Here is a 25,078-nt window from a genome sequence, read left to right on the forward strand (position 1 = left end):
TGAATTATTCCTACTTTGAAGGTTGATTGTAACACTCTTTTATCAAATAAACTTTTTAACTATTGTAATATTTAATTTTTTCCCTCATAACTAAATCAAATAATATTGTAACCTATGTTCCCTTCCATCTATAACTAAGATTTCGAATTTGAACTCCAAGCAATGAAATCGTTTTGGTAGCGAATATTTTATCACTCAAAATGACTTTCACAATGAAAGTCTGTAGAAATCTTGACATGTTTACTTTCTCCTTTTATAAGCTTGGGACGAGCTATGACCTTTTACGGGAGATAAAGGATCAACTTAAACTTTTGGCACAAATACAAATTAGTCAGACTTTAAGATAAATACTTCTTCCGTCTCAAATTATTTATTGTATTTATCTTTTACATGCATGTGTTTTAAGAAAACATTAATTAGGATATTTCTTAACTACTTTAACCTAATTTAGGTCTTTTGATTTAATCTATTTTCATTAAAAACTTACTCTATTTAGTATTTATGTATCATCTCTTCAAAATTGAGATGTTAACCCCACAGATAATTCAGGTGTGAAATTAAAAAAAAAAGAAATAATATTGTCCTATTCAATACATACACATACATTATCACAAAAAATGCAATAGGGTGCATTTAATAGTCTCGGATTTGCTAGTTGGCACTTAATACTGACACAGCAAGTGGATATAAAAATGGCTACTCCAAACACCTTTGTTCCAACCCCACCATATCCCCATTTTCTCTCTCTTGCACTTCATTATATAAACTTGCTGCCTCCCATAGTTCATTACAATCTCTTTACTTCACTGTTTCTCTCAAGGGGTAATGTGTTGTGTCTATAATTATTATACCTTAAAGAAGCAGCAACCTTAAAAGCTCTTTAATAAACCCCATCCAACTTCTGTGATTCTTTACTCTTTCATTTAATTGTTGAGATGGAGAATAAGTTGGATGATTATGAGTTTTGGCTTCCTTCACAGTTTCTTACTGATGATGACCTTCTCATAGACTTCAAGAGAAACAAGTACCTTGGACCCGGGTTTAACCCGTTTGGACCTCACTCGGATCTGAGTTCACCCGTTGAGTCTGTGATTGGGTCAGTGGATACAGAGAGTGATGAAGAAGAGTGGTTAACTCACAAAATGGCTAACTCTACACTTCATCAGGACTCTGGTTTCGGCTACGGAAACACAAAGGTATCTTTTGATTCTTTTTCCTGTTTTTGATTGATTTGTTTACCCCTACTTAGTAGCTTCCACCTTTTTGCTTTCTGGGCGACTCGAATTCACAACCTTAAAACTGCAGGTGGAGGGTGTTTTCCACCTGAACAACCCCTCTTGTCTGTTTTTGTTTGATTAAGGTTTGTTTCTTTTTGTTGTTGTTTTTGTAGGGTTGGAGTTTGTCAGGTTCGCCACAATCTACGTTATGCGGGTGCAAGCAGGGTTCAGGCCATGGAAGCCCAAACTGCCCTTCACATGCCTCTTCCCCGCCGCCGGTGAACGGAAGCAGTGGGGCTTTTGATCAGCTTTATGCGGCTGACGGACTTTATCAGACCAAAACCAGCAGAGGCTCTGTAGCTACACAAAACTCTAAGCCAAGTCTTGCGTCATTGAACTTAAATCAGCCCTCGCTCTCTTACCAGCAGTTGCAAGTTGCTCAAGTAAGCTTTAATATTATGTAATTACTACTCTCTTGTCCAAAATAATTGAGATTTTAGGCTCTAAACAAAATCAATAAAGTATTTAGTTCTCTTTTTGACTCATTCTCATATTCACCTAAAAAGAAATGAAAATTATAATTAAGGGTAGTTTAGTCAAATTCTTCTTAATTGTTAGGAGTTAGTAAATTTCTTAATCCATGTGTCTTAGGCTTAAAACCTCAATTATTTTGGACTAGAGGAGCAGTAGTATTGTAAGTGACAGTGTAGCTATGCTGCTATAGTCCACTGATTTTGTCCTTTTCGTTTAATTTTTCTTCCATGTAACTTATATGTTTGCTTATTTATGAATGTAGTTTCAGCGATTGAAACAACAACAGATGTTGAAGCAAGGACAAGCAGTGTTCGGGTCGGGTAAAGGTGGATTTGAGCAGTATCCGGTGAACCAGAACCACCAGCAATTGGTTCACAGCAGAGGCCAAAGTGGAGCTGCTAGGCAGATGAATTCTTCAGTTTCTGGTTGGTCTAAGTTGCAACAGTCTCAGTCTCAGCAACAGCCTGGCTTGGGCATGCGCGCTATTTTTCTGGGTAATCCAGGTCCTAAAAGGGAGTGTGCTGGAACTGGTGTTTTCTTGCCCAGAAGAATTGGGACGACACAAACTGAAACAAGAAAGAAACCAGGTACCTTTTTTGCCCCCCCTGTTATGGTGTTAGTCATAAGTAGATATTAACAACTAAATTATGTCATTGATTAATGAAGTGGTTATGTGTGTTACCACTTGGTTTGACTCTATGGGGTCGTTTGGTACGCGGGATAAGATGGGCTATCTCAGGATTAAGTCTGCGATAAAAATTTATACTGTGTTTGATTGATGGTATAAATTTATCACCGTCAATCAAATACAGTATAACTTTAATCCATACTTAATCTTGAAATCCCATCAAACTTGAGATTATTTTGTAGATAAATTAGTCGAAGGATTATAATCCTGGAATAATTCGGGGCTATAATCCTGAAATAATTTAGTCGGCAAACCAAATAGCCCCTGGGGATGTAGACTTACGTTTACTTAATGGAGAAGATTGGTCTTAATTATTTTTTTAATTAATGTTTGTTGATGGTCTAATGGCGCTGATAGTGGAGGATGACCCAAGTTTTGGACTGTTCTTTAGTGTCAGCGTCTAGTCATATGGATGCTTTTCAATTGGTCTGTGTGTGTTTTGGGTGGGTGTGAACCTCAAAGAAAGATTCAAATTAGTACCCAGCTAATCAGTTTGACTCTGATTTCGTTATCCTTTTTTGTTTAGATTCTAAGGTCCCGTTGGCCATAAAAATTATTCACTTTTTTCGGAATTTTTTTTTCACTTTTTTCGCTTTTGGGCGTTTGGCCATAAATACCAAAAACTCAAAAAATTTGTTTTTCAAAAAAATGTCACTTTTTTCACTTTTTTACAATTGCATTTCACCAAAAACTAGAATTTCAAAAACTATGGCGAAACACAACTCCAACTCCAACTTCAAAAATTCCAAAAAAAGTGAATTTGTTTTTGGTATCTATGGCCAAACGCCTACTAATTTTCTTCATTTATTCACTGATGTATACATGCCCTTGTTTCTCTGTTGGTTTTGTTCTGTTATGCTGATGTGTATGCAAAAATTTTGTTTGGAAATTAGCAGGGTGTTCAACAGTTTTACTGCCAGATAGAGTGGTCCAGGCCTTGAACTTGAATTTAGAAGCTATGGATGCTCGGTCGCAGCCTCGTGTTCAAGCCAGATTTTATAATGGCGAAAGCGGCTTAACTTTGGCTAGTGGTTCGAAATATCCGAATAATATGGCAGTGGCTCAACAGAGACGTAATGTCAGGACGGAAAATACTTACTCACAGCCAGCATCAATGTCACAAGATTTTGTTCTTCCTCAGGACTGGACTTACTAACCAATAAATGATTGTTGAAGAATGAAATAACAGAAGACTTGAAGTTTTAGAAGCAGAGCAGATTTTGTTATTAGTTCTGGATAGGGGAGATTTCGGGAAGTATAGAGTTAAGATAGTTATGATGGTTTAAGAATGTTTAGCAGCAAAAGAAATAGGTCTGTATTGGGTAGTTTTAGGGCTCAAAAAAGAATAGTCCCTGGTTTGGTTTTAAATTAGAGAATTGCTAGTATGAAAGAATAAAAGTTTTCTAGTTTCAAGTGATGAAAAGGAGAAGGAAAGAAGGTTGGGTCATGTTGTGCTTAGAGCTACAACCTAATTTCCTCACTTTTGTATGGCAGGGGAATTGATCAATAATTATACCATTAATTATGTACTAGTTATCCCTGTCCAAATATTATTGTCTTTTGATTTGTCATGTTCCATCTTTAATGGCTTTTTGATAAATCTGTATTTAGAGTCAAAAAGTATATGAAAAGAGAGGTAAGGTGCCTAAAGATCTTGTTCACTTATCAGCATAGCACATGCGACGCCACACTGGCATTTTGACCATATTGTTCGTCCGTGAACAACTTCCTTTTTGTTTTTGGTGTTTGTTTGGCCAATTTAGGAGTTCCTAAAAGGATTTTTAAAAGTTAGCAATTTGTCAACCAATAAACAGCAGGGGTATTAGCGAATATTAGCACTATAAGTTTCCGTCATAGTTATCTCTTATCGTCAGTCCGCACTACCATAGTTATCACCATCACCACCATCACTATTAACGTACCATTTTTAGTCATTAGTGTCGATTACCTTCACCTTGAAGGTAATTGAGGTGAAGGTAAATACACATATTAATACTCTGTATAAACTATATATGGAAAGAAAGTGACACCTCTTGACATTGAGTATCGTTGGGGGTTCAAATCTCAACCTAAACATATTTTTGACAAATATGACTTTCTGTGGCTTAAAATTGTGGTTATGTAGTATCAAATCCACGACCACTTGTAGCTTAAAACTGAACTTAACCGATTGGTCAAGACTATCTCTTACCTACAAGTGTGATATTGATATTTTGAATGTCTCTTTTATAATCGACACAACTTATGAAAAATCCTACCTACGCCACTGCTTGCTACCTACAACCAAGACAGCGAGTCAACATTCACAACCATCATTGTCAATCATTACTCCATCCGCTTCAAAACGAGTGTCCAATTAACCATTTGGACACCTTAAGGAAATACTAATTTCTAGACAAAAATAGGTAATTTGATTAAAATGCCTCTAATTAAACATGCATTGGGATATGATCACTTAACACTTAATAAGACAAATTTGAAAAAAATAATTCTTTTTGATTTGGTAAATGGACACTTCTTTTTAATTAAAAAAGAAGAAGAAGGTAAATGAACACTCTTTTTGAACGGGGAGTAACTAGTGACTACCACCGACCATTATATAAATTTATTTTTCTTATATCTTATTGATATAGCACTATTATTAATTAGAACTTTCTCTGAATTTGTTATTTTTTAACAAATTTTAATATTAAAAATAAAAATATCTAATTAAATAAAAATATATCTAATAATTTAATATTTGAATTTAAATACAATATCTTAATGTATAAATATTACTCCCTCCATTTCAATTTGTTTTTACTTTCGTTTTTAGTACGTTTAAAAAAAATGAATCTTTCTTTTCTTTAGCAACTCTTCAATTCCGATGTTCCACGTGGAAAACAGGTATTATGTATTTTGATTTAGACCGCTTATTAAAAAAAAAATGGCTCTAAGTACGAGATAACACTCCTACAGACGGACCGGCGCTATCTCCGTAAAAAGTTGACGTGGTATGTGTATGAGATGTCGCATGGTTCGTATTGCTTAAAGGGAAGGAATTCTGATTTGTGTGGTGTGGATGAAGTGAACCATCAAATATTATTCATTCATTTTGGCTTTTTGTTTGCAAGTACTTGAGTTGGTGGCCCTTGACCAACGCAGTGGACAAATATATTGCAATTTTTTTCTGAATTACGCCTTTTGTTATGCCTAGGAATTAGGAGGTAAGTTGATTCATGTTTAATTCGATACCTCAATTAGCTAAGACATATTTAGTAAGGTCACTACTATATTACTACTCGAGAATCATATATAGGCTTGAGATATGGTCCATGATATTTCTTCAGTTGGAAGGTTTCATGATAATGGGCCCCCATAGTTTTTCGATTTTACACTTTGCATTGGGCCCATTTCGTTTTTTTTTTCTCTCTTATTTTTTAGGGTCAACTACGTATATATACATCTTAAGGGGAAATATTTACGAAACGTAACTATAGTTTTACATTAACAAAATATAACATTATAAACCTTATACAAAACATGCTTTTTTTTTAATATATATATATATATATTTTTTAAAAAATATTTTTTAATTTTATTTTTAAATTTCTTTTTTTTTTAAATATTTTTTTTATTTTTAAAAAAAAATTTTTTTTTTTTTTTAAAATTTTTTTTGGCTCAAAAATATATGTATGAAAGTTGTATGAAATGTGTATATCTCGTTCAAGGCTTAAAAAATTCGCTCAAAATTTAGTGTATGAAAACTATATGAAATGTGTATATCTCGTTCATGGCTTAAAAAACCAGCTCAAAATTATGTGTATGAAAACAGTATGAAATTTGTATCTCGCTCAAGTCTTGAAATTTCGCTCATATTTTCATATATAAAGTTCATGTTAGATTTTTGTAAAATTAATACAACTACAACAACATCGTATACAACTTTGATACAACATTCAAGACTTAAAATAATCGCTCAAATTTTTGTGTAGGAAATGTGTATATCTTGCTCAAGGCTTAAAAAGTTAGCTCAAATTTTCTGTATGAAGAACGTATGAAATGTGTATATCTCGCTCAAGGCTCATGCATGAGAATGGTATGAAATGTGTATATCTCGCTCAAGACTTAGAATTTCAAACACTTTTTTCGTATATAAAGTTCATATTAGGTTTTACAACTACAACAACATTGTAACAACTTTCATACAATATTCAAGGCTTAAAGTTTTCGCTCACAATTTTGTGTATGAAAATTATATTAAAAATTTAGCTCACATATACACATTTCATACATGTTTCATACAGCTTTCATACACAAAAAATTGAGGTAATTTTTTAAGACTTTGAGCAAAAAAATTAATTTAAAAAAAAATATATTTAAAAAATATATTTTTTTAAAAATATATATACTTTCTGGAAAAAAATAAAAAATGAAAAATGAAAAATATATGAAAATCCGTCATGTTTCATAATATATCATTATATTTCGTAAATAAGGAAAACTATCGTCACGTTTCGTAAATATTTCTACTTAACATGTATATATATGTAGTTTTTCCTATTTTTTTACCATACTCAAAATCACAACAAACCCATTATTGTTTCTTGTTAGTTGTTAATCAACCCATTTTGTGAAATGGGTAGCTGACCCATTTTCCATCCATGAACCCCAAGCCTTAATTGTTTTAATTCTTAAATGTTGTTTGTTTGCAAAATTGGTCTTCCAAATATTTATTTTTAGTTGATAAAAGAATCAAAGTGTAGATTTTTATTTAGTTATCAATTCCCTTTTATGTGTGCTGGATTGTGGTTAAGTTGTTTTCTTGCTTTTTGAGACATTTGGTAGGTTTTTATAATATAGGATAATCTCTGGGCATTTGAACTGGGATATGCTTAAGGTTACTGATTGTTTTATTTACTTTTAAGATCGACATTGTGCCTTTAATTCTAACTAAATTTTTATTATAATTCAGGCTCAAAAGTCAGTGAAGAATTATTTTACCAAAGTTCCAAAATCAAATTTGGACTCTCGTGATCAACCTAATCCAGAAGAAAATGTCAACCACTCAGAAGTACCATTGCTTTCTTCTCAGCAATTTGATTTGAATTCTTTAAAGCATGATCCGGGTGAAAGAACTCAAATCTTGGGAACTCAAATCTTGGACTTTCATCCAAATCATCGTGATGTTATTCGAAGAGAATACCTTAGGAGAGGTCCTTGTCAACCTCGGCTTAAAGAGTATCCTAAAACAAAAGTTTCTAGATACATGCATCTTTTTAATCCTTAGTGGTTTATTGAATATTCTAATTGGTTGGAGTATAGTGAAAATAAAGATGCACTCTTTTGTTTGAATTGCTATCTATTTAAAGACGATACTATTCATCAAGGTGGGGGTGATGTATTTTCGACCATAGGGTTTAAGAGTTGGCAAAAAAGGAAGAGTCTTAAACATGTTGGTGGCAGAAATAGCATTCATAATCAGGCAAGAAAGAATTGTGAAGATCTAGAGCGACAAGAACAATCTATTCAATCTGCACTTGTGAGGCAAGATAATCAGTTTAAGCATGAGTATCGGCTCCACTTAATTGCTTCAGTTGATGTTGCAAGGCTTCTTTTGAATCAAGGATTGGCATTTCGGGATCACGATAAATCTAAATCATCACTTAGCAGAGGTAATTTTCTTGAAATTCTTTCATGGTATTCTGAAAGGTGTGATAACATTAAAGATTTTGTATTGAAACATGCTCCACAAAATGATCTGATGACTTTTCCAATGATTCAAAAAGAAATTGTGATCACGTGAAAAATTGAAACAATTAAGGCTATCATAAAAGAATTAAATGGTGATTACTTTGCCTTTTTGGTTGATGAATCTTTTGATGTGTCACGCAAGGATCAAATGGCCGTTGTTTTACGATATGTTGATAGAATGGGATTTGTGATGGAGCGACTTATTGACATTATTCATGTTCAAGATACTTGTGCATCATCTCTAAAAGAAGCAATTGTTAATTTACTTGCTCAACGCTCCTTGAGTCTTTCTTATGTACATGGACAATGTTACGATGGGGCAAGTAATATGCAAGGTAGAATCAATGGCCTTAAAATGTTGATTAGGCAACAGAGTAGATCGGCTCATTCTGTTCATTGCTTTGCTCATCAACTTCAACTAAGTCTTGTTGTGGTTTCTAAAAAGTGTGTTGAAGTGGGAGAGCTTGTACTATTGGTTTCGAGTATTTTGAATATGTTGGGAGCTTCTTTTAAATGCATGGATGAATATCGAGAATCTAAAAGAAAAAAATTCAAGAGGCATTAGATATGGGTGAACTGGAAACTGGTAGAGGCTTGCATCAAGAATTTGGTCTTACTAGAGCTTGTGATACTTGTTGGGGATCCCACTACAAATCTTTTAGTAACTTTTTTCTTATGTTTGGTTCAATTGTTGATGTACTTGATGATATTATTGTTGATTCACATTGTCCAGATGAATGTGCCAAGGCAATGAGATTTCTCAGAGCATGTCAAACATTTGATGTTGCATTCATATTGCATTTGATGAGAGATATTTTAGCAATCACGATGAGCTTAACAAATGCTTACGGAAAAGGAGCAAGATATCGCAAATGCCATGCTACTTGTTCAAGTAGCAAAGAAAAGGTTGCAAAAGTTAAGGGAGGAAGAATGGGGTTCGCTTTATTAATAAAGTATCTAAATTTTGTATCAAGTATGAAATTTTGGTACCTAATTTAGATGAGCCGTACTTTATCTCTTTGAGATCACGGCGTAAACTTGCTGGTAGTACTGTCTCACCCCATTATTATGTTGAAGTGTTTTGCAAAGTTATTGATTGGCAAATTCAGGAGCTTTCTTATCGTTTTGATGAAGTAACGACTGATTTGCTTCATGGAATTGCTTGTTTAAATCCAATTGACTCATTTTCTAGTTTTGTTCTCAAGAAAATAATGAGAATGGCTGAACATTATCCTGATGACTTTGATGAATTTAGTATGGGGCCTCTTGAGAATCAACTTGCAAGTTACATTATTGATGTTCGTGATCTTGATGAAAGTTCTCCTATCTAAAAGGACTTTGTGATCTTTCAAAAATATTAGTTCGATAAAGAAGCATTCAAATTATCCTCTTGTATTCCGCTTATCGAAACTTGCCTTGCTTTTTCCAACTTGCTTGCATCCGTTGAAAGAGCTTTTTCGGTAATGAAGTTTATCAAGAATGACTTGAGTCGATGAATGAGGTTATTTTGTGGTGGTTGCCCTTATGTAGAAAAAGATGTGTTTAATAGGATTTCTAATGATGTTATTATAAAAACATTTCAAGAAATGAAACCTCGTCGTGTACAGTTGTAGTAATATACTTGCACTTTCAATAGAAAATTGTGTTTGTTTTGATTTTTTCGCGTGTTTATTTTTTCATTATATTTTCTTGAACCCCCTTATCAAATGTTACGTTCCGCCCCTGTGTACGTGGAGTCCGCAACTTAAATAACCCAAAAAGTGACCAAAGGTACCAAAATACCCCAGTTAAAAAAAAAGTTACCAAAATGCCTTTTGCGCACTAAATTAGTGCGCAATACCTCTCTAACAAAAACTCCCAACCCTTTATTCATTGGCCAAAAGTTTTGAAATTCACGTTTTTTCCGTACTTTGGCAAAAGATTATTCATGTTTAAAAACGCCGGAATATCAATATTTTATATAGAACCTGATATCTTTTTCTGCGAACAATAATGTAGGCTCAACGCATCAAGTATACCTATACATTTGGATAGTCATTTTAGGGGTTGTAAAGTGCCCCGAAGTAAATTTTGTTTGTTTGAAAACTTGTTATCTTTAGGTTTAAGTGTTTTATTTTATAGGATTTTGATTAATTTAGGACGTCGCATTAGTTATTATTAAACAACAATAAAAACTAAGATAACTAATTATCATTAAGCAAATAATACCAAAAAAAAAATATTAACATAAAATGTACATTTTATTTACAAATACACAGTCTCCATCCCCCTAGGTCCCACATGTGAGAGCCTTTAGAATAACCTTAGGCCTAAGACGAACCCCACCACCCTCACCATCATCTCCATCCCCTTCTTTCTTAACGCACACGTCGTATGGCGTGATCATCCTGCGTTCCCTTTCTAGGGGGCTTGTTCAAAACATGCTTCCTATGGAGACGACGATGGCCGAAATGTGAGCTTCAAGAGATGACTCAATCTCAACAGGAGACAGGTCCACATGTGCAGAAGAATGAACCTGAAATAACATATAAACAATTTAGTTTAGATTTATGCTAAACTAAACATGGAATAACATGTAAACAATTAATAAATACATTATTTTATTGTAAAAAATCAAACCTGTGTGTCGACGGGCTCCTGAGATGGCCGGTTAGAGGGCTCGTAGAGCTGCCTCCTCGGTGGTCTCACGAGTGGGCCCCGGAGCGGAGATGTAGATAGTCTTTGAGCTGGGAGTCGGGTCCATAAAGTGCGGTAAGAATGAACCTGAAATAACATATAAACAATTTAGTTTAGTTCTATGCTAAAGTAAACATAAAATAACATATAAAAAATTAATTTAATACATTATTTTATTGTAAAAAATTAAACCTGTGTGTCGACGGGCTCCTGAGATGGTGGGGTGAGGAGGGCTCCCGAGACGGCTCCCGGAGCCGAGCAGTTCACTGAGCCGAGACATATCGAAGTCCTCGAATAAGTAATCGAAGTCCGACTCCGTGCCACCCCGTAGATCACGAGCTAGCCGTTCACCACGTGGACGACGAAACGGCGGCTATCGTGCGACGGCGAACACGTGATGCGAAAATAAATCCCGGCGTAAATACGGTGTCGACGGATGCTGCAAGTCGACAGTAGGTAGAGGTCGACGGGATCTCCCGAAGTCGACTCGGTAGAAGCCGACGGGATCTACGGCTTCGACGAGGCTGCCGGGCCGGAGTTGGGCACTCGGTGTATGGTCGTCATGCTCATCTACTATACCACGACCCCCTCTGGCCCTACCCCCTTGTGATCAGTCCCTATCCTTTCGCCACTAGCCCCTCTCGGCATGAGCCGGCCACGACCACCCGCCGCCCGACGGGGGACCTGCGAACAAGGCTCGCCGAGACATCCGAGCTCCGGGCTCGTGCGCATACCACCCTCGGCTAGCTGAACCATCCACACTGCATATCACGCTATCTCGGTTGTGGTGTTAGTCATAACTCAGAAGTAGATATTTAATTGATTTATGTCATTGATTAGTGAAGTGGTTATGTGTATTACCACTTGGTTTGACCCTATAGGGTGGTTTGGTACGCGGAATAAGGTGGAGTATTTCAGGATTAAGTTAGGACTAAATTTATATTGTTTGGTCCAAGTATAAGTTTATTCCATTAATTGAACACAATATAAATTTAATCCTGAATATTCCAATTTATCCAATCAAACTTGGGATGATTTTATTCCACCTCCTAAGTGAGATAAATTAGTCGAAGGATTATAATCTTGGAATAATCCGGGGCTATAATCCTGGAATAATCTAGTCGGCGAACCAAACAGCCCCTGTGGATGTAGACTTACGTTTACTTAATGGAGAAGATTGGGTCTTAATTATTTTTTTTAATTAATGTTTGTTGATGGTCTAATGGCGCTGATAGTGGAAGATGACCCTAGTTTTGGGCTGTTCTTTAGTGTCAGCGTCTAGTCATATGGATGCTTTTCAATTGGTCTGTGTGTGTTTTGGGTGGGTGTGAACATCAAAGAAAGATTCAAATTAGTACCCAGCTAATCGGTTTGACTCAGATTTCATTATCCTTTTTTGTTTAGATTCTAATTTCTTCATTTATTCACTGATGTAAACATGCCCTTGTTTCTCTGTTGGTTTTGTTCTGTTATGCTGATGTGTATGCAAAATTTTTGTTTGGAAATTAGCAGGGTGTTCAACAGTTTTACTGCCAGATAGAGTGGTCCAGGCCTTGAACTTGAATTTAGAAGCTATGGATGCTCGGTCGCAGCCTCGTGTTCAAGCCAGATTTTATAATGGCGAAAGCGGCTTAACTTTGGCTAGTGGTTCGAAATATCCGAATAATATGGCAGTGGCTCAACAGAGACGTAATGTCAGGACGGAAAATACTTACTCACAGCCAGCATCAATGTCACAAGAGTTTGTTCTTCCTCAGGACTGGACTTACTAACCAATAAATGATTGTTGAAGAATGAAATAACAGAAGACTTGAAGTTTTAGAAGCAGGGCAGATTTTGTTATTAGTTCTGGATAGGGGAGATTTGGGGAAGTATAGAGTTAAGATAGTTATGATGGTTTTAAGAATGTTTAGCAGCAAAAGAAACAGGTCTTTATTGGGTAGTTTTAGGGCTCAAAAAAGAATAGTCCCTAGTTTGGTTTTAAATTAGAGAATTGCTAGTATGAAAGAATAAAAGTTTTCTAGTTTCAAGTGATGAAAAGGAGAAGGAAAGAGGTTGGGTCATGTTGTGCTTAGAGCTACAACCTAATTTCTCACTTTTGTATGGCAGGGGAATTGATCAATAATTATACCATTAATTATGTACTAGTTATCCCTGTCCAAATATTATTGTCTTTTGATTTGTCATGTTCCATCTTTAATGGCTTTTTGATAAATCTGTATTTAGAGTCAAAAAGTATATGAAAAGAGAGGTAAGTTGCCTAAAGATCTTGTTCCCTTATCAGCATAGCACATGCGACACCACACTGGCACATTTTGACCATATTGTTTGTCCGTGAACAACTTCCTTTTTGTTTTTGGTGTTTGGCCAATTCAGGAGTTCCTAAAAGGATTTGTAAAAGCTAGCAATTTGTCAGCCAATAAACAGGGGTATTAGCGAATATTAGCACTATTGCTTTGCTCATCAACTTCAACTAAGTCTTGTTGCGGTTTCACAAAAGTGTGTTGAAGTGGGGGAGCTTGTACTATTAGTTTCGAGTATTTTGAATATGTTGGGAGCTTCTTTTAAATGCATGGATGAATATCGAGAATCTAAAAGAAAAGAATTCAAGAGGCATTAGATATGGGTGAACTGGAAACTGGTAGAGGTTTGCACCAAGAATTTGGTCTTACTAGAGCTTGTGATACTTGTTGGGGATCCCACTACAAATCTTTTAGTAACTTTATTCTTATGTTTGGTTCAATTGTTGATGTACTAGATGATATTGTTGTTGATTCACATTGCCCAGATGAAAGTGCCAAGGCAATGAGATTTCTCAGAGCATGTCAAACATTTGATGTTGCGTTCATATTGCATTTGATGAGAGATATTTTAGCAATCACAGATGAGCTTAACAAATGCTTACAGAAAAAGGAGCAAGATATCGCAAATGCCATGCTACTTGTTCAAGTAGCAAAGAAAAGGTTGCAAAAGTTAAGGGAGGAAGAATGGGGTTCGCTTATTAATAAAGTATCTAAATTTTGTATCAAATATGAAATTTTGGTACCTAATTTAGATGAGCCATACTTTACCTCTTTGAGATCACGGCGTAAACTTGCTGGTAGTACTGTCTCACCCCATTATTATGTTGAAGTGTTTTGCAAAGTTATTGATTGGCAAATTCAGGAGCTTTCTTATCGTTTTGATGAAGTAACGACTGATTTGCTTCATGGAATTGCTTGTTTAAATCCAATTGACTCATTTTCTAGTTTTGTTCTCAAGAAAATAATGAAAATGGCTGAACATTATCCTGATGACTTTGATGAATTTAGTATGGGGCCTCTTGAGAATCAACTTGCGAGTTACATTATTGATGTTCGTGATCTTGATGAAAGGTTCTCCGATCTAAAAGGACTTTGTGATCTTTCAAAAAGATTAGTTCAGACAAAGAAGCATTCAAATTATCCTCTTGTATTCCGCTTAGTGAAACTTGCCTTGCTTTTGCCAGTTGCCACTGCATCCGTTGAAAGAGCTTTTTCGATAATGAAGTTTATCAACAATGACTTGCGGAGTCGAATGAATGAGGGTTATTTTGGTGGTTGCTTGGTACCTTATGTAGAAAAAGATGTGTTTAATAGGATTTCTAATGATGTTATTATAAAAACATTTCAAGAAATGAAACCTCGTCGTGTACAGTTGTAGTAATATACTTGCACTTTCATTAAAGAATTAGGTAAGTTGCCTAAAGATCTTGTTCAGAAAAGAGAGGTAAGTTGCCTAAAGATCTTGTTCACTTATCAGCGTAGCACATGCGACGCCACACTGGCATTTTGACCATATTGTTCGTCCGTGAACAACTTCCTTTTTGTTTTTGGTGTTTGTTTGGCCAATTTAGGAGTTCCTGAAAGGATTTTTAAAAGTTAGCAATTTGTCAACCAATAAACAGGGGTATTAGCACTATTAAGTTACCGCCATGGTTATCTCTTATCATCATTCCACACTACCATAGTTATCACCATCACTATTAACGTACCATTTTTATTGTCGATTACCTTCACCTAGAAGGTAATTGAGGTGAAGGTAAATACATATATTAATACTATGTATAAATGATATATGGAAAGAAAGTGACACCCTTGACATTGAGTATCGTTGGAGGTTCAAACCTCAACCTGAACATATATTTGACAAATATGACTTTTTGTGGCTTAAAATTGTGGTTACGTAGTATCAAACCCATGACCTCTTGTAGCTTAAAAGTGAACTTAACCGATGAGTCAGGACTATTTCTTACCTACAAATGTGATATTGATATTTTGAATGTCTCTTTTGTAATCGATACAGCTTATGAAAAATCCTATGTACGCTACTGTTTGCTACCTCCAACCAAGACAGCGAATCAACATTCACAACCATCTTTATGTCAGTCATTACTCCCTCCGCTTCAAATAGAGTGTTCAATTAACCATTTGGACACCTTAAGGAAATACTGATTTCTAGATAAAAATATGTAATTTGACTAAAATGCCTCTAATTAAACATGTATTGGGATATGATCACTTAACACTTAATAAGACAAACCTGAAAAACTAATTCTTTTTAAATTTGGTAAGTGGGCACTCCTTTTTAATTAAAAAAATAAATAAAGGGTAAATGAGCTCTCTTTTTGAACGGGGAGTAACTAGTAATTAGCACCGACAATTATATTAAATTTATTTTTCTAATATCTTATTGATATAGCACTATTATTAATTAGAACTTTCTCTGAATTTGTTATTTTGTAACAAATAAATTTAATATTAAAAATTACAAATATCTAAGTATTTAATAGTTGAATTTAAATAAAATATCTTAATGTTTAAATATTACTCCCCCGTTTCAATTTGTTTTTACTTTCATTTTTAGTACGTTTAAAAAAAATGAATCTTTCTTTTCTTTAACCACTCTTCAGTTCCGACGTTCCACGTCGAAAACCAGACAAACAAAAGGTAATATGTATTTTGATTTAGACCGCTTATTAAAAAAAAAAAAAACGGCTCTAAGTATGAGATAACACTCCTACTGACGGACCGGCGCTATCTCCAGAAAAAGTAGACGTGGTATGTGTATGAGATGTTGCATGGTTCGTATTGCTTAAAGGGAACGAATTCTGATTTGTGTGGTGTGGATGAAGTGAACCATCAAATACTATTGTGGATGAAGTGAACCATCAAATACTATTCATTCATTTTGGCTTTTTGTGTGCCAGTACTTGAGTTGGTGGCCCTTGACCAACGCAGTGGACAAATATATTGCAAATTTTTTCTGAATTACGCCTTTTGTTATGTCTAGGAATTAGGACGTAAGTTGATTCATGTTTAATTCGATATCTCAATTAGCTAAGACATATTTAGTAAGGTCACTACTATACTACTACTCGAGAATCATATACAGGCTAGAGATATGGTCCATGATATTTCCTCAGTTGGAAGGTTTCATGATAATGGGCCCCCATAATTTTTCGATTTTAAACACCACCTACTTGGTTCTATTTTGTCAAGCAGTACCGGTTGACATGTTCAGCAAAGAGTGACCACGTCCATGCGCCTTTGACACTCGCTATATATGATGTGGTTTTTCATGTTTGTATATTTCTTTTAGGGCTCAATACATATGATACACTAAAATTGACATAATTTTTTATTTAGACACTTCAATTAAAACTGTAACTTGTTGAACACATGATTTATGCAAACTGTACCTATTAAACACCTATTGCTGACTTGGCACAGTAGGTGTACTACACAAATTTTAAGAGCATGAAAAAAATAAGTTCAGGGGATTATAGAACTCTCTCATAGTTTAGGTATGTAATTCATGACAATTTCGTCATAGTTTGGGTGTGTTTCTATGCCTTATCCCTATCTTTATAACTTGCCGTTTTTTCAGGCTCTTAGTCATACATCATTGCATGGTAAAATTGATAAATATGTTGACATCTGAGCTTTATTTTACAAGTGATTATTTTAACAACGTTGCGGTATGTTGGGGCCTATCAGAAAATGTAAAGCTGTATGTTATCAACTAAAACATAAAATGGTCAATCTTAAATTTTGTAGTAGGTAAGTACTAATTCTTGGGCAATTCGCAGTAATGCCCTTATTTTGGGGTGGTCTTTAATTTTTGTCCATCAAAATAAAAGTATTTAACTTTTGTCCTTCACCTAAAACCTCAGGATTCCTGGTTCGAACTCCTGCTCAGGCAAAAATTATAAAAAAAAAATTCGCTAAGCAGAGATTGCCTACAAACTCTGGCCCATCAGACATAGTTTGCTTGCAAAACTCAGCCTTAAGGCAGAGTTTGCCTGCAAACTATGCCTTAACAAACTCTGCCCCATCAGGTTGGTGTAACTATTTTGTTTGGCATACACTTATATTTGCTAGACACACAGAAGATGTTTCGTCACAACTTAGAAAAGGAAACTAATATAGATCAAGTTATAGGGAAGTCTGGATTGGAAGAACATGTATAAACTGAAGGACAACAATGTTACTGAACCCTTATCTTATTCTGCAAATTTATCCGCTGCCTACGAGACTTCTTAAATGTACGCGGTGCTATGTGCAATTGTACAAAGAAACCACTTGAAAATTCTAACCTTTCAAGTTCCAAGAAGCGATACTCCTGCTTTGTATGTATTCCTGTTGGCTTAATGCACCTCCGTATAGGTGTTAGTTATTTGTATCATCTCTCTCTGCTATATTCACCTCTGTATAAGTGTTTGTGGTTTGTATAATCATTCTCCGTTAAAATCGGTCTACTCTTTATACCTTCAAAATTCTGCCTTGCGATTTTTTTTTTTTTTTTTTTTTACTGAGGGCGGGGTTCGAATCCAGAACCTCGGAGTATTAGGCGAAGGACAAAATTAAAGACCACCAAATTGAGGGACAAAAATTAAAGACCACCCTAAAGGAAGGCCAATCCGCGCAAAAAAAATGCTAAGTCTTCCTCAGCTTTGCTCTGTGGTCATGTGTTGTATAAAATCCAAAGAGGATCATCAGTGGAGAAGCAATCAAACTGCCCATTCATTCCCAATAGAGAGAGGCTTTGATTTATCCATAACGTTCCTTTCAATGCAGTTGCAAGGAAATGGGATCTCTTTTACGAAAAAAACCTTAGATTTTTTTTTTTTTTGAACTGTTTAACTAAAAATGTTGAGATTCCTTCTATATTTTAACTTGACTAGTATATCATTTTCGTGTGGATATTTGGTTGCTCTTTCCCATTCTAAAACTAAGGCCCTTTTAACTTTTGGGACCGAGGAGAAAGAGGGCTCGGCGGAAAGAGGAGTGTACCATGAGAGAAGCAAGAAGGTCAACTTCTTTCAAATATACAACATGAACTGGCAATGGAGTTGGACTTTAAGGCCCTTTTAACTTTTGGGCTTGGTTTGATATTGAGAGTGAGACTAGAAGCTCTCGGGCAATTTGCACGATCGCTCTTCAAAGGGCTGGTCTATAATTTTTGTCTCTAAAATTGTTGGTCTTTAATTTTTGTCCTTCGCTTAAAATAGTGACCGAAAATAGCTCGAGGTTGGGTTCGAATCCCCGCTCAATAAAAAAAAAAAATCGTAAGGCATAAGTTCATATGAAACTATGCCTATTCGAAATGTAGTTACATATAAATTATGTCAGACATGGCAAAAGTTTCTATGAAACTACATAGAACCTATGCCTCAAAGCATAAGTTCATATGAAACTATGCCTATTCGCTATGTAGTTACATGCCGAACACAGCAAAGGTTTCTATGAAACTACATAAAACCTATGGCAATACTCATAGTTGCAAAATTAAGGCAGAACTTCATTTCCACGAACTTTGCCGGACAAGACATAGGTTCTATGTAACTTCGCCCGAATAGGCATAGGTTTCTATGAACCTATGCCTTGCGAAATTATTATTATTTTCGATTCTGCTGGGGATCGAACCCAAAATCTTTGGTGCGAAAAGAGTACTTTAGCCCACAAGTTTTCATTAAATGAGAATTAGGGACAAAAATTAAAGACCAGCGAATTGAGGGGCAAAAATTAAAGACCAGTCCGTATGAAGGGCAAGCCATGCAATTTTTTGGAAGGTCTCCAGACCCATTTTTAAATGACTAAAAGGCCCGTGTTTGGTGCCTAAGCGAGCTAGAATTTGAAAAACAAAAACTATATACAAGTTAATGGTTCTTCACTTTAAAAGAAATAGTTCGAGATAGTCAATAATGGATCACGAACATTGCTAAAACACTAACTTTTTAAATTAATTGGTCAACCTTGGCTTTTTTTTATTAAAAATCTTTTTGAAAAGTACTTTAAAAAAAAGTACTTTTTAAAATAAGCTGATTTTAGAAGCTTGGCCAAACAGGCTGGAAAAGTCTTGGAAACGAAAGTTAGTGCGAACATGCGTCTATTACTGTAGATAGTGATGATGGAAAGAAAAGAGACAAGCTATAAGTTTGGATTATTAGTAGGTATATATCCGATATGACAATTGAGTTATGTTTATAGTAGTATTCGTTAATGAGGTTTAAATTACATGTTAAGAACTTAGACTCTCACTCTCTGTGATAGTTGGGCTGAAAGAACAAAAGGTTTACTGTTTTCTCCATGAAATATTATCGTTGTAAGTTATATTCGACATATATATGTTGTACATTAATGGTATCTAGGTAGGCGTTTGGACATGCGATTTAAAATCATGGTTTGAAACCATGAGATGAAATCAGCGTTTGGACATGCATTTCATCTCATGGTTTCAAACCATGGTTTTGAAATTTTTAAATATAAAATTTGACCCATAAGTTTATATTTTGTAAAAAAAAAAAAAAAAAACTCATAAGTTGATAGATGTTTTTAACAATTACTCCCACCAACCATTTACCAACCTTTATTTATGTTTACCATGTGGGAAGATTACATTAAAGAGTAGTTACATTACTATTCATGTTAAATTTTCTTTTTTATTGAACTAAAGTTTGATCAATTGATGTTGTATTTTTTAGAAATGCCTTCTAGTTGCGTATTAATTTTGTTATGAAATATGACTTGATCATTTGGTAAGATTGTATAAGAATTGAGAATATTTTGATAGTTTTCACAACTTGTGGAGTTTTTATGTCTATAAAAAAAATACAACTTAGGAAATCCCAATTGTATGTCCAAACATAATTTCAAATCATGATTTTATCTCATGATTTTAAACCATGTCCAAACTGCTCCTAGATCTCACCTTGAATTTGAAAGGAAAAAAAGATGTCATTTAACAAGACATGTAATGTTGTATACAAAGAACAGAACTTAAAATAAATACTACTTATTACCATGTTTTCATGATTTTTTCTAGTAAAACAGATAGACGACATCGTCCCAATAAAAGTAGAAAAGAAATGAAAAAGACAAAACTAGCTATCTTATTAATCCCTATGCACCGAACGCCTCTAATAATTCCTCGGAGCATTTGAGCTAATCAACATCTTGAGTCTTGAAAAATAACCTTACAAGTTTTTGAATCAAAATCTAAAACTGTGGCATCTTCTAGAAACTCAACTTATAAACCATCCCAAGATACTTCGCGACAACTTATGTGAGACGGTGCATTATGATCACTAATTTGAATCTTACCATTTAAATTTACGGAAAATCTTGTGGTCAGGCCAGAAGCAGGGGCGGATTTATGTTGGTCCGAGGGGTGTCACGTGACACTGCTTCGTCGATTTTTTTTAATAATATACATATATAAAAAATAAATGGAACAAAAGTAAAAGGTAAAAACAATAATGTGACACTGCTTCAACACAAAGGTGTGTGTTGGTCTGTTGCTAAAGAGCTCCATTTTGAAGGCAAGGTCGAGGGTTCAAACCTGCCTGGCCTCATTTTTTTTGCAACCAGTAAATATAGTCCTAAAACCAGTAAAATAATTTAGCCGTTTCCTACTCTAATTCTATACCAAATTGGTCAAGTAACTTAAAAGCTAAAATCCTAAAAAGAACTCATAAGTCATGACCTTAAAGATTACCCTAAAAAGAACTCATAAGTCATGAACTTAAAAATTCTTTTATCAATTAGAATATAATTGATGGCTGCCCATCTTTCAAATTAGAATATAAGTTCTTCTCCAAGCTTGTCACGCCCCAAAACCCACCCTAGACGTGACCGGCATCCGACGTCATGAACAACATCGGAAGAACCTAAACGACACACTAATAACACTTGAACCCGCCAGGTTCAATATATGCCTCCACAGTTTATAAAATAAATGTAACTAATCATGCATATAAGAATTAAATCAACGGAAGTCTTTAGTTATCTATACTTGTCAAACATAACAACGTGCCCAGTGGTTAATCAATAACTCAATAACTACCCACAAATGTATACTAGGGAGGCTTAAGATAAATGAGTAATAGTCGACTCGTCGGACGCAGCCTGGACAACTAATGTAATAAATAAGTAAATCAATAGGGTGTCCCACGAATGAATGTGTGGGCTCACCAAATTAACAGCTCACCAAATTAACGGCAACAACAAGTCCTTCCTAAGCACCGAGAGTATCAAGAACCTGCTCTTCTCCGTTACCTAACATACCATAAAAAATAACAATGGTATGCACAGTACTTCATACTCAGTGAGTGCCTCGAGGACAATGAATAATACGAAAATAAAGTAAAATAATACATAAAGAAATCAGTCTTGAAAATCATATGAAACCAATGTAAGAGCAGTTATTCAGTTTGTGTGGCTCAATAAGAATTATTAAAACCGATTTTAAGGCCTCTTGTCAAAGTACAACTTCAAATATGCCTTTCAATTGATCATAATTAACAACAACAATTCTATGAGAAAATAAGAATGTCACACATGCTAATACAGGCCCAAGAATCAAGCACATCGAAGGGGTGACCGTAAAGGTTCCCTTGTCACAGCGCACCACACCGGAATATGAAATTCTCGGTGGCTATCCTTCCTCCCGAATAGCTAGGCATTAGCCGCACTCCGGGTAGAGAACACAGTAGTGGCCACTCTTATCCCGAATGGCTAGGCAATTACCACACTAGGATTCATAGTGGCTACCCTTCCTCCCGAGTAGCTAGGCCAAACACAACAATAAAGTTCATAGCATAGAAGCCGATTCACAAATTGTCTCAAAGTAGTCACACCCTCAATACATTAAAGTTCATTATGCCATATCGAAAGAATAAGTCATTCCAATCAATGTTTTGAAAACGTATAACTCCTTTACAAAAGATTTCCATGTCTCAATTCATCAATAAGAATGTCATTACCAACTCTTAACCATCATTATTAAGCATATCTCATAGAGGGAAACATTCATAATATCTTATACATATATAGGGTTTGTTACAATCTAGGTTCAATGTGGGTTTGTCCCCTCACACACATTAACCACCATTTAGACATGAATTAGAGTTCAAGAAATATGAAAAGATTACTTTTCCTTTCATTCATTAAAGAATCTTAAATAAAATTTATACTTCCAACAATAGTTTTAAAAAGTGATTTTCATTCAAAATAAGTTTTTAAAAGAGAGACATACCTTAATTTGTTAAACAAGGTTTAACAATTCACTTTTCTAATGAAGAACACCCAAACCCTAGCTTGAATCACTTTGGGAAGAATTATGTTGCAAACCCTAGGTTTTGGTCACAAGAATCATGGGTTTGATGTTAGAATGAATTAGTAATGTTAAATATGTCCTTACCTTTGATTTGAAGACTTGGAGGAATGATTTTCGTCATTAGGGTTGTTTAGAAAGTGGAGGAATAAACAAAACAAGTGTCTTATTTATATTTTTACTGAGCCCAAAATGGACTGTCACGCCCAGGCCATGGCACAGGCGAAAACACGGCACTCGGTGCCTTCTCGCATGACAACCACATAGCCAATCATCACGAGGCATAACATGAGCGGAATTTAACGTGAATGCATGATGAGCCTTTATAAAATGCAATAAGTCATAATACTTAATCAAAATACTTGTTTAAACATGTGCGAAAATAACATGAATGAGCCAAAAATTGGCTATACGACTCTGAAAGTCTGACATAACATAACTGACTTGTCTAGTCTATGAAACCTCTGACATAAGTCTGAACATGAAAAACATACTCGTAGACAAGGCCCCCGTGCATAGCTAATCATTAAATAAAGAGTTGACTAAACCCCGAATGAGATAGGGCTCACCAATAAGCCGGGATACGAATCCCCCGTCCTACGGCGGATGTGTTGTCCTGTAAATCCACACTGTGTATCGTGAAATGCGGGGTCCCGGGCAAATAAAAGGGACGTCGCCAACATTGAATGTCTTGGTATGTAAAAACAGCGAAGAAATAACATGGGACATGGAATAACATGATAAGAACCGAAACCGAAAACATGATCATGAACATGAGTACATATACATATATATCGTACGTAAAGTATCGTGTTTAGGGGAGAGCGATAAATATAACCGATAACATGGTCGTACTTGCGTCCTTCCCGGCGAACACTCATACCTTGCCGGAGATATGAGATTTAATAATATTATAAAGGATCCGGTCATTATGAGAGATCGTCCGGGACATGGGTGGAGCGATCCTCATCCTACGGTGGCTACGTAGTTTCAGGCTATCTGAAGCCCTTCTCGGTAATTAAAGCAACTCCCCAAAAACATGGACATGTAAAATAAGTGGCACTTGCTGCCCATGGTTTTCATGAATATAACTTGCTTGTACATGGATATCATGAATTATAGCTTGCTTAAATGAACTTGTAAAACATGTAAGTATTTTCTTGAAAATAGCATAATATATCATAAACTAGCATGCATGAACCCATGGAATGGGATATATGGGTTTTTCATAGATTACGGACAAATTCTTAATAATCATAAAGAAATATTAAGAACTCAGCCAGATGGAATTATAACAATTCATACATAATATAATCATGGACATGGACCTAGGGTTATCATAGGCATGGTATAGAAGCCCTAGTTTTCGTAAAGAATAATAATTTATGGATTATGAGGCGTGGGGAAGAACAATGATGTTCCCACACGTAGATAGTAACTCTACATACCTGGTAATGCTCCAAACTTGAATTAAAGATTTTAACTTTGAAGAAGATTTCCAAAATCTTGAATTCTTGAACCTTGAGATGGGTTTTCTTGAAAACCCTAGTTTAGGAACAATGATTTCTTGCTTAGATTATTAGAATATATGTTAGAATTGAGTTGGAAGGTTTTGAATTGACTTACCTTGATGTTTTGGATTGTTGCTAGGGCTTGGAATTGTGAATAATGAAATAAAGAACTCGAGGCTTGAATTTATACAAAAGTGAGGCGGAAGTTATATGGACATATTATACGGTCCGTATAAAGTTATACGGTCCGTATAATATGACCATATTTTATCATGGCTGAAAACAGAACATCGATTTGAAGTTTCATGAAGTACGGACGAGTTATACGGTCCGTATAAAATTATATTAGCCGTATAACAAGTTCGTATAACATGATCAGTGAACGGACTGCACTATAATCCTTGATAAAATGGCCATAACTTTTTATACAGATGTCCCCTTGACCTTAATATACCGTTGGAACGGTATTTCAAAGGCTACAACTTTCAAGAAGGACGTTTTCACAAATTCCTAACGCTTCGAAAACAGGTCATAAGTACAGGTACTATCCTAGACTTGACCGAATTTAGAAGGCCTTAAGAACTTCACTTTTGGTTTGACTTCAAAAGCATTTGTTTATCTGAGTTCATCCCAAATAGATTCGTATAACTACAATATCACCTTTATACTAGATTCATACATTTATACCTAATTCGAATTTACGGGATGTTACAGGACCGTCCTTCGTGTTACGGACCGTTTTTTGGACCGTCCTTTAGTGAAAATTTCTAGAGAGTTCTGGTGATTTTTGAGATGTTACGGTTCCATGTTACGGCCCTAACACGTGTTACGATCCGTAACGTCTCGAACCCCGGAGCCAAATTCCGGCGAGAGGACTTCGATAAAAGCAGCATAACTTTTTGTACGCAACTTTGCTTGGGTTGGGCGACCTACCGTTGGAAAGCTATTTCAAAGATCTACAACTTTCATTAAGGAAGTTTTCCAAATTCGCAACACATTTTTATGAAAATCGCCCAGAAGACAGACCTACCAAAACTTAGGCGAATTTAAGAGGCCTTAAGAACTTCACTAGTTGGTTTGACTTC

At 35.3% G+C, this 25,078-nt stretch overlaps 2 protein-coding genes across 4 annotated transcripts; both read left to right on the forward strand.

The window, feature by feature from the left end:
• The first annotated feature begins 707 nt into the window (after positions 1-707).
• Positions 708-13,030, forward strand: LOC132049751 (uncharacterized). Of its 3 annotated transcripts, none has more exons than XM_059440671.1 (5): positions 709-1,196; positions 1,391-1,660; positions 2,014-2,338; positions 3,333-3,402; positions 12,404-13,030. In XM_059440671.1, the coding sequence occupies exons 1-5, from the start codon at positions 936-938 to the stop codon at positions 12,618-12,620; spliced, it is 1,143 nt and encodes a 380-aa protein (XP_059296654.1). In that variant the 5' UTR covers positions 709-935; the 3' UTR covers positions 12,621-13,030. The 3 variants fall into 3 exon arrangements, with proteins under 3 accessions (XP_059296656.1, XP_059296654.1, XP_059296655.1); XM_059440672.1 differs by having other exon boundaries at positions 710-1,196; positions 3,336-3,402; XM_059440673.1 differs by lacking the exon at positions 12,404-13,030 and having other exon boundaries at positions 708-1,196; positions 3,333-3,971.
• A 440-nt stretch (positions 13,031-13,470) lies between these two features.
• LOC132048702 (uncharacterized) lies at positions 13,471-14,529 on the forward strand. Its single transcript, XM_059439399.1, has one exon. It carries the CDS (start codon positions 13,471-13,473, stop codon positions 14,527-14,529), a length of 1,059 nt encoding a protein of 352 aa, XP_059295382.1.
• The last annotated feature ends 10,549 nt before the right edge of the window (positions 14,530-25,078 follow it).

The sequence above is a fragment of the Lycium ferocissimum genome, chromosome 3 (genome assembly GCF_029784015.1).
Source record: "Lycium ferocissimum isolate CSIRO_LF1 chromosome 3, AGI_CSIRO_Lferr_CH_V1, whole genome shotgun sequence".
Lineage (NCBI taxonomy): Eukaryota > Viridiplantae > Streptophyta > Magnoliopsida > Solanales > Solanaceae > Lycium > Lycium ferocissimum.